The 14,851-nt window shown below is 36.9% G+C and overlaps 1 protein-coding gene across 1 annotated transcript in view; it reads right to left on the bottom strand.

Moving 5' to 3' along the window:
• PI4K2B (phosphatidylinositol 4-kinase type 2 beta) overlaps window positions 1-14,851 on the bottom strand; it is a 36,162-nt gene that overhangs the window by 7,001 nt on the left and 14,310 nt on the right. Inside the window, exons 5-9 of the mRNA XM_025386650.1 lie at window positions 13,681-13,834; window positions 12,284-12,351; window positions 8,837-8,936; window positions 4,080-4,213; window positions 3,461-3,520 (exon numbers count right to left, since the gene is read on the bottom strand). Coding sequence (XP_025242435.1) covers window positions 3,461-3,520; window positions 4,080-4,213; window positions 8,837-8,936; window positions 12,284-12,351; window positions 13,681-13,834 — 516 coding nt within the window. The remainder of the gene's footprint in view (window positions 1-3,460; window positions 3,521-4,079; window positions 4,214-8,836; window positions 8,937-12,283; window positions 12,352-13,680; window positions 13,835-14,851) is intronic.

Raw genomic sequence — 14,851 nt, 5'->3', positions numbered from 1 at the left:
TTTTTTTTTTTTTTTTTTTTTTGAGATAAGGTCTTGCTCTGTTGCCCAGGCTGGAGCGTAGTGGTGTGATCACAGCTCATTACAACCTTGAACTCCTGGGCTCAAGCAATCCACCCACCTTGGCCTCCCAAACTGGGATTACAGGCATGAGCCAACACACCTGGCCCAATACCTGATTTTTTTAGATCTTTTTTTTTTTCTTAAGAGATGAGGTCTTGGTCTGTTGCCCAGGCTACAGTGCAGTGGCTATGCACAGGTGTCATCACAGTGTACTACAGCCTCAAACTCTTGGGCTTAAACAATCCTCCTGCCTCAGCCTCCCAAGTAGCTGGGACTACAGCCGTGAGCCACCACACCTGACCTTAGACTAACTTATTTATAAATAAGTAAAAAACAGCCAAAACCAGAGAGCTACACAATCATGTACATAGTCAGGACATATTATCTTTTTTGGCTATCAGAAAGTTCAAAATCAAATTAAAATTAAAAAACAAAACAAAATCAAATGACAACGTGTAATAACCAAAGTATCATCATTTTCTTTCTTTCTCTCCTAAGTTATTGACCCTGTCATCTTCATATTTTATTACATTCATTTTTATAATGCCTTTTTCTTTTGTGCATGAAATAGGATATGAGTAAATAAACCTGAAATAGGAGACAGCCACGGACACATCTTTGTAACAGATCTCAGAACTGGAACACTCCCACACCTTCTTAGACAGGCTTTTTTTTTGAGACAAGGTCTTGCTCTGCTGCCCAGGTTGGAGTGCAGTGGCGCAATCTCAGCTCACTGCAATCTCCTCTACCTCCGGGGCTCAAGTGATCCTCCTGCCTCAGGCTCTTGGCAGCTGGAACTACAAACACATGCCACCACGCCCAGCTAATTTTTGTATTTTTTTGTAGAAATGGGGTTTCCCCACGGTGCCCAGGCTGATCTTGAACTCCTGAGCTCAAGCAATCTGCCCTCCTCTGCCTCTCAAAATGCTGGGATTACAAGCATAAGTCACTACACCCAGACAGGCGCTTTTTTTTTTTTAATTTAAATTCCTCGGGTTTAACTTTAAACCACAATTAAAGCTTACAAAATTATTTACAGCTTTTATTTACTTCTTTATTTTAAATCAGATTCCTAAAATAAAAATAAAGCTTTAGGGATAAGAAAGTTCCAGAAGATGAAGCATATTGATATGTCAAGTCAATTTGTTTCAAGCAAAAAGGTCAAATCAAGGCATACTTATCTATGCCTAAAAAATTTAGCTCAAATAAGTTTTGGGATGGCAAAACTCTGCAACATAATTATAATCATTGATCACCAAATCCTTTCACTGATGCCTGAATTACCAGAAAAAGCCTCTTAGTGAGGCTACTTGGCTGTCGTCTCCTCATCTACTAAGCAAATCTGTACCCCACTGTCCAGCCCAGCCTTCTGCAGCAGTCCTTAACTTTTTTGAGGGATATAAATATTTTTGCTGAGATATAAATCCTATCTTCTCTCACACCCAACCCAAAATGCACATATTAACATTTTATACATAGTTTCAAGGAGTTCATAGAAGAATCTCAGAATTAAGATCTCCTTTTCAAAAACTTCTGTCTCACCACAGCCCTTCTTTAATGCGGAATTTCTAACTGCTCCAATGCCTTCCTTGTGGAATCTATCTACATTCTGGTGTTTAAGGCCCTCTATACTCTGGCTCCATCCTATTTCTCGAGCCTTCACTTAACTACTGGAAACTCACGACTGCATTAAGCACTGCATAAATGTGACAGAGCACAGAGATGCATGAGCTGATAATCACCTGTCCCTTTTCACCGAGCCCAGGCCTTCTCTGCAGAGCAAAACTCCATGACAGCAGAAACTTGGTTTTGCTTACTGCCTTATCTCCAGTGACTAGTTGCCAGCACTAGTTCTGTCAATAAATACTTGGTGAATGAATGAATGATTCTCTGATGTAATTATATGTACTTGTTAAAGTTGTATAATATAATAATCAGTGCAAAAACTTGACCCACTTTGTTTGCTACAGGCATTGTGGCAAACAGATACTTTAAATGTATATTTTAGGAAGAGAATGTTAATTTATAAGACACTAAAAGACAATGTTTACAGTACAATTTATTTCTGTTTCAAGCTTTCCTTTTGGAATAGAAATACCATTCATAGAGTCCAAGAAGCAGCAGTCATCTGAGAGCGAGCCCGGCCTGCAGGCCCCCATCAGCAGACTTAATGCCTTGTACTTCTAACCTTTAACTAAAGGTGAGGAGGGGCTGGGCATGGTGGCTCACACCTGTAATCCCAGCACTTTGGGAGGCTGAGGTGGCTGGATCATGAGGTCAGGAGTTCGAGACTAGCCTGACCAACACGGTGAAATCCCATCCCTACAAAAACATTAGCCGGACGCGGTGGTGCATGCCTGTAATCCCAACTACTTGGGAGGCTGAGGCAGGAGAACCGCTGGAACCTGGGAGGCAGAGGTTGAAGTGAGCCGAGATCGCACCATTGCACTCCAGCCTGAGCGACAGGGCAAGACTAGGTCTCCCAACAACAACAACAACAAAAAAAAAAGTGAGAGGGGGGATCAGGGAGAGGACTGAGTTACAATTAGTTTCTTCATGTTACAATCGACGCTCAATCTTGGTGACATGGTTATTCAGTGCTCTAGCAAAAGCCAAACATATTCCACAAAACAATAATAATAAATAATAATAATAATAGTAATCTATTGGCAACAGAACTTGGTACTGAAATGTCTAAGTGAATGGATCTGAGGGGGAAAAGGTAGTGATGCCCAAAATAGCTATCAAAACGGGGACCAACAATTCACAGCAAGGGAAATACTGAGCTAAATAAACAGTACACAACAAGGTCAGAACTACCTGATTTATAAGATAATAGAGGGAAGAAACCACTGAACTAAATAAACAGTACACAACAAGGTCAGAACTACCTAATTTATAAGATAATAGAGGGAAGAAACTATTGGAGTCAACTTCATTTCTTTTTTTTTTTTTTTTTTTCTGAGATGCAGTTTCGTTCTTGTTGCTCAGGCTGGAGTGCAGTGGTGTGATCTCAGCTACTGCAACCTCCGCCTCCCAAGTTCAAGTGATTCTCCTGCCGCAGCCTTCCAAGTAGCTGGGATTACAGGTGCCCGCCACCACACCCAGCTAATTTTTTTTTGTATTTTTAGTAGAGATGGGGTTTCACCATGTTGGCCAGGCTGGTCTTGAACTCCTGACCTCAGGTGATCCACCCGCCTTGGCCTCCCAAAGTGCTGGGAATACAGGCGTGAGCCACTGCACTAGGCCGAATCAACTTCATTTCTAATCATCTGGGCTATTTTGGTTCAGCATAAGAGGTAGTATTAAAAATTCCATCTCCAGATCACAGTGGAAAAAACAGTTGACCACTGTTTCAAAGAGATTTTTTTCCTTATGAACAAATAAAAAGGTAACTTACCTGACCCCTCATCACAGACATCTGACTTTCAAAAGTGGCTTTGTCAAATCCTTTGTCAGTCTATTACAGAAAAGAAAAAAACAATTCCCAAAATAAAGACTTTGATATAAATATCTGAAAACAGATGAACTCTTCAACTCAGCAAATAAGGCCATTAAAAAGCTTTCCTAATCGATAAAATAAAACAAAAATAATATTTTTACCTGAGGTATTTTTGTATACTCCCAGAATGACATGAATAGACTTATTTATTTGTACCCCAACTTGTTCCAGAAAGGATTTAAGATGACCAATGAATTTAGGCTTTTTAAGAGAACTAAATCATAGCAGGTCACCAAATATGTATTATAATTTATAGAGTCTTCTTGTAAAAATTCAACTTTTGAAGAAAACAGCAAATTAAATTTTAATGTAGTCTCACTTCAAAGAATGCTCATAGTAAGTATAGCTTTATGAATGTATGCTCCTGTAAATAAAACTGCTAATTCCTCTCTCTCCTGTCAGGTTTTATGGCAAGCAGCAATACAAGAAATAGTACATTGCAAATTAGCTCTATTAAGCAGTCTCTTCTATTTTAAGATTTCATTTTCTGCAATAATCAAACTAAGCATTAACTTACCTTAAAAAGTTCATAGAGATCTTCACATAAATCTTGCACAAAGTTCATGTCAGAAATATATGGTAGAATCAAGCTTCTTATTTCTTCAGAAAAAGGAACTTTTGCTTGAGGAAGCCAAGCCCAGTGAAATGGATCTAATAGGGAAAAAAGCATTCTCCTCATCAGTGGTAGGAAATGGTTTATTTAGACTCACATTTTTCCTGGTTCTTTCCTACAACTCCCAGGTTCTCCCCAAAAAAGGACAGGATAAGAACTTAATCAGAGTAAAACTACACACTGCAATCCAAATTACTCAGATTTGGACAGTCAATTCAGATAGTAAACTCGTAATGTCTCTGAGTTTTAGACAGTAAAGAGTAAGAGTTTGGATAATGAATCTATCTCAAATAGTTCTAAATGTATCTCAATCTATCTGGTTCCTCAGTTCAGTAACTGATGACTACCTATACTTTGTACGCAGCCCCAGATTATTTTTATTATTATATATTTCTAAGAGAATGGGTCTCACTGTGTCACCCAGGCTGAAGGGCAGTGGCATGATTATAGCTCACTGCAGCCTCGAACTTCTGGGCTCAAGGGATTCTCCCACCTCAGCTTCAAAAGTAGCTGGGACTACAGGTGCGTATCACCGCACCCAGGCACAGACTGAATACCACGGGTGAGGTCTGCCTGCCCTCCGCAGCTACAAATCATCAGGAATTGACCACTGACTTGTACACAGATGTTCTGAACTTTGCAATCATTAGGAGGTAAACAGGTGGGTCACTTTAAGAGACAAAAGATCCATGACTCTGAGCTAATTCTAATTCTCCCTCAAGAAGACCATTAAATCAACACCGTGCCAGGACTAGAGAGATTTGTACAGGTTTAATCTTCTAGAGAGGGTGCATATTCAGATTCCTGCAAGAGTGTAAGGTTTCTGACATGATCATCCACAGAGTGACCGTGAGCATATCCAATGAGAATCCCCAGCTTTGGTGGATCCTACCACTTTGAAAGCCCTGAAGAAGAAATCTGCCTTTGGAGTCATTTCTCCTCAGTCACCCAGGTGGGGTGCAGTGACACAATCATAGTTCGCTATAGCCTCAATCTCCTAGGCTCAAGCAATTCTCTCGCCTCAGCCTCCCAAGTAGCTAGGACTACAGGAGCTCACCTCAATGCCTGGCTCTCACTTCTTGATCTATCTCATTGCACACAGTAGGAAGGTTACTTTGCATTCTGAAGAAAGTGTTTCCCCTGGCTCACATCTCCTTGTAGATATGTCCATTTTTTTTTTTTTTTAGTTTTCCCTGAATAATTTCATAGAAGAAAGGCCCTTATTTTTCATCTGCCTCTACATTTAATCCCAACACTCAACTTCTAGTACTACCATCTAAACTCTCTCTCCTAAGGCCACCAGTCACCAGACCCAAGGGTCTGTCCAAAGGCTCACTTGCTGTTGTCATGCTACTTAATCACTCTGTTGTATGTAGCACTGTTTTCTATCATCTCCTTTATGAAATTCTCTCCTCTGTGGCGTTGGAGATACCACTCTAAGTTTATCTTGTCTTGTAAGCTACTCCTTCTCTCTTTTGCTAGTTTTTCCTCCCCTCTTTCAATGTCACCATTAGCCGTGATTCCACACTTAGTCCTTTCTCTTCTCTATTTGTTTAAGCATTCATAAAACATTTATTGAATACTTATGTACCTGGCATTGTGCTAAGCAATAGTGTTTGTTCTCTGTGATTTTCCTGGGTAATAGCAAACACACCATGGCTTCCACTAACAAGATGACAGGGTTTTTTTTGTTTTTGTTTTTGTTTGAGACGGAGTCTTGCTCTGTCACCCAGGCTGGAGTGCAGTGGCGTGATCTCGGCTCACTGCAAGCTCCGCCTCCCAGGTTCACGCCAGTCTCCTGTCTCAGCTTCCCGAGTAGCTGGGACTACAAGCATCCGCCACCATGCCTGGCTAATTTTTGTATTTTTGGTAGAAATGGGGTTTCACTGTGTTAGCCAGGATGGTCTTGATCTCCTGACCTCATGATCCGCCCGCCTCAGCCTCCCAAAGTGCTGGGATTACAGGCGTGAGCCACCGTACCCGGCCAAGATGACAGTTTAAAAGCTGTTTCCTCTCTCTCACATCCCAGGAATCAAAAAAAAAAAAAATAATAATAATAAATAAATAAATAAAAACTATATCCCCACTACCAATTCCTTTTCAAGCTCCAACCTTTAACCCCAACTGCATGTTTGATAAAAATTTCCTAGCTGTACCCTTTAAACCCTTTAAAAATGCAATTTGCATAAAGGTTCCAAATCATTAGGAGAAAATCATAAAATGGAACCAAGACATTTCAAATCAGCTCAAGAAAAGATAGGACAAGCAAAAAAGAACAAATTACAATTCATGTTTAACAGGAAAAAAATAAGATGGCAGGAAAAGTGTAAGCATATCAGTAGTTTATTGAGACTTAAACTACAAAGTGCACCTATTAAAAGACACAGACTGGGTTAAAAAAACAGCTAACTATCCTTCGTAAGTCATATATCTAAAACAAAATGATAAACGTTAAAAATAAAATAAAAGTAGATTAGCTGAGTGTGATGCCGTGTGCCTGTAGTCTCAGCTACTTAAGAGGCTGAGGCAGGAGGATTGCTTGAGCCAGGAGTTTGAGGCTGCAGTGAGCTATGAGCATGCTACTGCAATCCAGCCTAGGTGACAGAGGGGGACCTTGTAATTCATTCACACATATATTAATGTAGAGAATAATACCAGGTATATGCTAACAAAATGAACGGAGGTATAACAATGTTACTGAAAACCAAATAAGAAAAGCAAAAACCACTGAGGTATACACAAAGTGGGATATATGTCATACTGATTAAAAAAAAAAAAAAAAAAAGAAGAAGCCACCAGGAAGATAAACCACTGGACCTCTACACGTGAAATACAAAGCAAAAAATGCATAGAAATTGAAGAAAAAACTGGCAAAATCACAATCACAGTGATCATTAATTTCCTCTGAAAATTAACAGATTATATAGTCAGAAAATAAGTAAAGGATATGATATGACTAACAACCTTTAGGTTAGTAGACAGAATTTTGTGCTCATTCTTTTCAAATACTATCCTCTAAATAGGCCATATATAGGATCATACAGAAATTACTAACAAACTGTAAAACAGAATTTACACAGGCCATATGCACAGATCACAATGCAATAATGCTGGAAAATAACAACAATGAACAGTTTCTTAGAAATAGTAATAATGTACAATTAAAATAAGCTGACATAGAAATTTTAAGATCAAACAAAATACTTCTAAATTATTCCTGTCAAAAAGAAAATCAGAAAATATGACTATGTAAGGCAGAGTCATAGAGTAGCACCTGTGCAATCCGTGGTTTAGCCAAAATTATACCCAGAGGAAAATATGAGGCCTAATATGCATTTATAGGAAAGCAATATAGGATGAACATAATAGGAAAAAATAATAATGATGGAAAACATAAATCTATAAAAGAAAAAGCAAACAAACTAAAAGCCTGATCTATAAAATAAATAGGCAATTATCTGGGGAGAAAAAGCATAAATAATTAAATAAATAGAAGAGCCAATGCTTAACAACAGACAAATCTTTGGCAAGCCTAATAAGTAAAAGGCTCACTAATAAATTGAAGGAATTTAAAAGAGACATATCATGGATATGAAGATTTTTAAAACATACTATATATTTTTTATTTTATTTTTGAGACAGGGCCTTACACTGTGTCACCCAGGCTAGAGTGCGGTGGTGCCATCTTGGCTCACTGCAACCTCCACCTCCCAAGCTCAAGTAATCCTCTCACCTCAGCCTCCCAAGTAGCTAGGACTGCAGGCATGGGCCATCACACCTGGCCCATTTTTGTATTTTTTGTAGAGATGGGGTTTCGCCATGTTGCCCGGGCTGGTCTTGAATTCCTGAGCTCAAGCGATCTGCTAGCCTCAGCCCCCAAAGTGCTGGGATTACAGGTGTGAGCCACCATGCCTGGCCCATATATCTTAAACACATACAAATATCAGAAAACGACTATAATAAACTCCCATGTTAATTCAATTATTACCAATTTTTTTTTGCAAAATTGGCTTTATTTATCCCTCCTGTCCACACCACCACAAGTATTTTAAGGCAAATTTCAGACATCATTTCATTTCACTCCCTAAACACTCAATATGCACAGAGGGAATTGTTTTAATTATAAGAGAATTCTAATAAAATGCTATACTCATAAATTTAAAACTCAAGAAATCATGGAAAATTTTAAGCAAAATAAAAGTGTCTAAAACTGGTTCAAGAAGATGTAGAAAATGTAATCATTTACCACAAGAGAGACTGGGAAGGCAATTAAAGCACTACTCCCTAAGAATGAGGTCAGGTGGAGGGCAGGCCTAAATTGTTTTATAAGTGAATACAACCAAAAACTTAAAATATAGTTCTACCAATATATTAAAATAATTTCAATGTTATATATATATTTAAAACTGGAACACTACTAAACTCATTTTCCAAGGATAACACAAAGCCTAAAAATCAAAACCAGTCATCCCAAACTAAGCAAACAATTCATAGCAAGACCCTGTAGTATACATTTGCATCCCTAATGCCTAAAACTGAGCCTTAATGAATAATCATATTTCATCTACTTTTTCCTCTTCTATGGTATCTGTAAATTTTTTTCCCTTCTCATTCTGGAAAAAAGATAATTATAGAATCCACAGAAGGTTCTAAATACTCACATGCTCTCCATTCATCAGGATGTTTAAAAGGAAATGCTAGACCATTATCAATTGCAGCTATTTTAATAAGGAATTCTTCATCATCTATCCATTTTGATTCCTACAGAGGAGAAAAATGATATGTTGATAAAAGAACCTATATAAATATTCCCAAAGGATAAATTATTTATAATAATTATTGATGTTTAAGAACATATTCTCTCTGAAAAGCCTACAAAAATTAACAATGCTACCAGAAAAAATACGAATTCACACAGGAATGGAAGAGACTGTCTGAAAAAACATGTATTTCCTAACCACTGTTTTTTAAAATTTGATATTATACCATTACTCAGTAATGGTTTTCTCTTTAAAAGGCTTGAAAATATTGTGACTTTAAAGTGATGTTCTAGATAATTTACTGCTAGATTCATTGCTTAAATGTATGATGTAAAATATTACTGATTTTTTTAAACACAAAAATCACCTTATTAAGACCTAGTCTTTCTTAGGGTCCCAAAGAAATAAGTCAAATACAAAATGTTTCTAAATGAAATTCCTTCAAAGACCATAATTAAATATAATAAGATCTAGTAGAAGGAACCTCAAGATATTCTTGAATGTAGGTGTTATCGTTTGGCCGTGTCCCCACCCAAAATCTCATCTTGAATTGTAATCCCTGTAATCCTTATGTGTCAAGGTCAGGACCAGGTGGAGGTAATCAGATCATGGGGGCGGTCTCCCCCATGCTGTTCTCGTGATAGTGAGTGAGTTCTCATGAGATTTGATGGTTTTGTAAGCGTCTGGCATTTCTCCTACTCGCACTCATTCTCCTGCCACCCTGTGAAGAGGTGCCTTCTGCCATGATTGTAAGTTTCCTGAGGTCTCCCCAGCCATGCAGAATTGTGAGTCAATTAAATCTCTTTTCTTTATAAATTACCCCGCCTTGGGTATTTCTTCATAGCAGTGTGAGAATGTACTAATACAGTAGGCTGTTCCTAACTTCTGTATTCTTCCATAACAGAAATAAAGATCTCAGGAGAAAGAGGGTTTTCATGTTAAAGAGTATTTCTGTGGAAGGTGATTTATCAAGCTGAACTATCTTTAGATGTAATTATTGTGAATATCTGTTTTATTTTATCATGGTGGTTCACATGGCTCTGATGTTAACTTCATATTTTTGGAATTGCTTTACTTAGAAATTAAAACAGACTAAAGTTAAACGTGTGTATTTTTTAAAGGAAAAAAAAGAGTATTCTGATTACTTAAAGACAGATGGCCATTACTACTAAGTGGCCTAGATAAAATAACAAAAAGTAAAACAGAAATTTTTAAAGTTAAAAGCACTACAGTGAAGGCTGATGTGAGGTATGCCAACTTTATTTCTTTTAGTATATATCAAATGTCTTACACCTCATTGAAAGTGCACAAAATATTCGAGCAAAAGAATTTTCAGCAAAATCTAACTGCTCAAGATATACAAATAAAATAATTTCGGGAGCTTACATTTATTTAATTATCTTTAATTTTTTTATTTTTTTGAGACAGGGTCTTGCTCTGTCACCCAGCTGGAGTGTAGAGGCACAATCATGACTCACCGCAGCCTTGACCTCCTGTGCCCAAGCGATCTCCCACCTCAGCCTCCCGAATCGCTGGAACCACAGGTGTTTGCCACCATGTTGGGCTAATTTATTTCATTTTACTTTTTCTACTCTCTTAAAGTCTTTTATCCTTAAGTGGTGCTTTAAAAAAATTTTCTTTTTAATTCTTTGTAGACACAGGGTCTCAAACTCCTGGATTCAGTCAATCCTCCCACCTTGGCATCCCAAAGTGCTGTGATTACAGGCATGAGCCACTGTGCCTGGCCCAGGAGCTTATACATATGTGCATTCATGTTTGTATTTTAAGCCCATTTCTGCTACAACTGGCATTTATTTTTATTTCTACCATTCTTTCCTACTTACAACTTTATTAAGGTATAATTTACATACAATTAACTTCCTATATTAACAAGTACAATGTGATGAGCCTTGACATATGTGAAACTTTCACCCCAAAGTTTCCTTGTGTCCCTTTGCAGTCCAGCCTTCCCCCTACCCCAAGACCAGGCAACTACTGGTCTGTTTTCTGTCACTAGAAACTAGTTTGCATTTTCTAATTTTTAAATATAAATATAATCATACGCTATGTTCCTTTTATGTGTAGCTTCTTTCACTCAGCATAATTTTAAGTTTCATCCATGCTATTGTGTGTATCAAGTTTGTTCCTTTTTATTGCTAAGTGTTATGAGTATATCTATTTAAATATCCTTGATAAACATTTAAAAGTACAAACTTTTAAAAATGATGCAACAGCTTTAAGTCATTACTTGAGAACATAAATTATAAATATTGAAGAAATATTTTTAATCACTTAAAACTTTCCCAAATGTACAAACTGTTTTAAACTTGTAAAAGTATTTTGGAAAAAAAAATCTTATGTAAATATCTAAAACTTGAACTTGGTACTCAAAGTTGATAGCAATGACTCTAAAATCTATAACTCTGATATCAGTGTTGAGGCTCTATGCAGTCTATTATATATGTTAAAACCAGCTTCTTATAAATAGTAAAAGTACTTAATAATTTTTTGAAGTTCAGTGGACGTGATTCACAGGTTAAGCACACACGTTCCATTTATTAGGTAATACTGTATTATTTAACACTGAATGAAACGACTCAGAACAAAGTGAATTAGTAAAATACAAACATGGTGAACAAAAATCCCAGAAGCCTTTATTACATAAAAGTAAAATATGGGGATTCTATAAATTTCTCAAACTCTAAAAAAGTACTAAGCAGGTATTATGCTTCTATTCTAATATGAAATAAAAAATAAAGCTGCCCAACAATTGACAAAAGAAAAAACAGAACTGGGAGGGATTGCATTGGGAATTATACCTGATGTAAATGACGAGTTGATGGGTGCAGCACACCAACATGGCACAAGTATACATATGTAACAGACCTGCACGTTATGCAACATGTACCCTAGAACTTAAAGTATAATAATAATAAAAAACAAAACAAAACAAAACAAAAAACAAAAAAACAGAACTGGCTGGGCATGGTGGCACATGACTGTAATCCCAGCACTTTGGGAGGCTGAGGCGGGTGGATTGCTTGAGGCCAGGAGTTCGAGATCAGCCTGGCCAACACAGCAAAACCCCGTATCTATTAAAAAAAAAAAAATCAAGAATCAAGAATGCAATGTAAACAAGTGACGAAAATAAAAAGTGTGAGAAAAACAGAAAAAGTAGATGTAAAAACCAAAGATTAAGTGAAAGAAGGAGGAAATGGTGAAGAATAACTTAAAGGAATCTTTTACAGAAATTGAATATATATATATATATTCACAAGTTATACACAATTACATACATATGTGTGTGTGTGTATATATAAAAACATATAAAATTGTAAATTTCCTTACCTTATGGTCAATTTCCTTTTCACATTTCTGCTTTTCATATCTGACTAACCAATTATCATTGCCCCTGTCTTTCAAAACAAACAAAAAAATCTGTTACTTCATTTCTATGGACATCATGGCTTAATATCAATGAGAAAAATCTAGTGATCTCCTGATTTTTGAGACTTTCACTGGTTATCCACAGCATATTAAAGGTCACAATTTAACACAAAGAAACTTAAAAAAAAAACAAACCCATAAATGTGAGTTAACATTTATTGAATATTTTCTCTGGGCCAACATTGTTTTAAGTGCTTAGTATGTAATAATTCATGTAATCCTCAAAACTACTACCCTGTGAGGTGATACAATTATTAAATCGAGGTTATTAAAATCAAAGAGCTTTTCTTCACTTTAGGAAGAAAAAGCATTAACCCCTATTTCTAGGCAAATTTCTAAGCAGGCTTACCTCATGTCAGCATAGAAGTGGTCTAGACTGTAAATATATATACATATAAATTAAGACAGTAAATCTGGAAAATTATTTGATGCTTTGCCAAAAACTAAATAAGAAAACATTTTGAACCAGTGGTTCTCAAACTTCAGAATGCATCAGAATTACCTGGAGGGTACCTTAAAACCCAGCCTGCCAGCACTCACTTGCAATTTCTGTTCCAAAAGGTCTGGCATAGTGTCTGAGAAGATGCGTGTTTAACAAATTGCCACGTAATGCTGACCCTGAGAGTCCAGGGACCCACAGTGGGGAGCTCCTGCTTTGGATAATCTACATCAAGGTCAACCCGAGGCCTGCAGGTCACATGCTGCCCAGGATGGCCTTGAATGTGGCCCAACAAAAATTTGTAAACTTTCCTAAAACATTATGAGTTTTTTTTGAGACTTTTGTTTTTTTTTTTTAAGTTCATCAGCTGTCATTGGTGTTACTGTATTTTATGTGTGGCCCAAGACAATTCTTCTTCCATTGTGGCCCAGGGAAGCCAAAAGACTGGACACCCCCGGTCTACATCATTGCCCCTTTATAGCACAGGAAAAATTAAGAGTTTAGTGTATTTATAGACTACACTAACAGTTACGTAATGTCAAAATAAGCACCTAGCATAATTTACACAATGAAGCCTTAATTACTCACACTGTGCAGATAACCAATATCTGACTTTGCCTTGCCCCTAGGAAATTCCTCCCTAGGGGACAGGAACTGATCTAAGAGCCTGCTTTGAATCAGAATCTATCCCACACAGGATGACTTCTGCCCAGGAGAGTCAATACTAGGTAGACAGAGGTAGACAGAGAAAGTGGCTTCAAGACTTCAGCAACAAAAGTTTACCACTTTGGTTTAGATAACAAGAATATAGTTTGAAAATGAACAAGATTTGAGTAAACAAATGAGAGAACTTCAATACCTGTATTTCTGATGATGTAATCCAAAACAACCAATCTTTCAAATTGTGACTGAAATTGTTTTCTAATATTCTCAGGCAAAGGGTCAGCTTCAAATTTCCTAAGCCAATATTCAGCCTCCTTGTAACCTTCAACAAATAACTGAAAGGAACCAATCTATAATTTTAAGAACTATAGTTAGAAGAGAAAGTACAAGAACAAGGGGATTAATATTTATATTTCTCAGCAGTACTGTCAAAAAATACGTCATGTAAACACAATAAGAAAGAAGACTTAACACTAATTTAGATAAGCCACATTTATCAAGAAAACTATTTTTATACACTAATTTTAAATAATTGCATAAAGAATACATAGCAGATAAAAAATGCTTACCCCTAGAGTTTCAAGGAGCATAGCAGCTATTTTGGGAAAATTTTAAAAAAGAATAAACATGTATCTCCAGTGTGACACTCTGAAAAAGAATGCCGTTTTCTAAAAATATTCATTAAGATGAATGTAATTATGGAGGCCAAATTTTAAACCTATTCTGCTTATTCAATAACAGTGCAATTTTATCTTACTGAATAAACTTTTCCAGATTCTTTTTCTGACATAAAATACAGTACATAATATTTTAATTTTTTAATTTTTTCATTTTTTTTTTTAGCTGTTAGACTCTTTCTTTGAATTCTAAATAAATCATTTTATTTTAAAAATAGGATGAGGCCAGGTGTGGTGGCTCACACCTGTAATCCCAGCACTTTGGGAGGCTGAGGCGGGTGGATCACTTGAGGCCACGAGTTTGAGACCAGCCTGGCCAACATGGTAAAACCCCATCTCTATTAAAAATACAAAAAATTAGCCATGTGTGGTGGCACGCGCCTGTAGTCCCAGCTACTCAGAAGGCTGAGGCAGGAGAATCGCTTGAACTTGGGAGGCGGAGGTTACAGTGAGCCAAGATGGCACCACTGCACTCCAGCCTGGGTGACAGAGCGAGATTCTGTCTCAAAAAAAAAAGAAAAAGAAAAAAAAGGACAGATTCCTTAACCACACAGATTCACAGATTAAATACCCTGTCTAAAATTTTAAAGAACAAATCTATTAATCATAATATTGATAGTGGTTTTGAAAAAGTCCTTTCCTTGAAGATATGACCATTTAAAAAGGCATTTTTGTTAACAAGATTACTAG

This window comes from Theropithecus gelada, chromosome 5, assembly GCF_003255815.1.
Source record: "Theropithecus gelada isolate Dixy chromosome 5, Tgel_1.0, whole genome shotgun sequence".
In the NCBI taxonomy this organism is placed as follows: Eukaryota; Metazoa; Chordata; class Mammalia; order Primates; family Cercopithecidae; genus Theropithecus; species Theropithecus gelada.
This window is presented reverse-complemented; position numbering and strand designations above follow the sequence as displayed.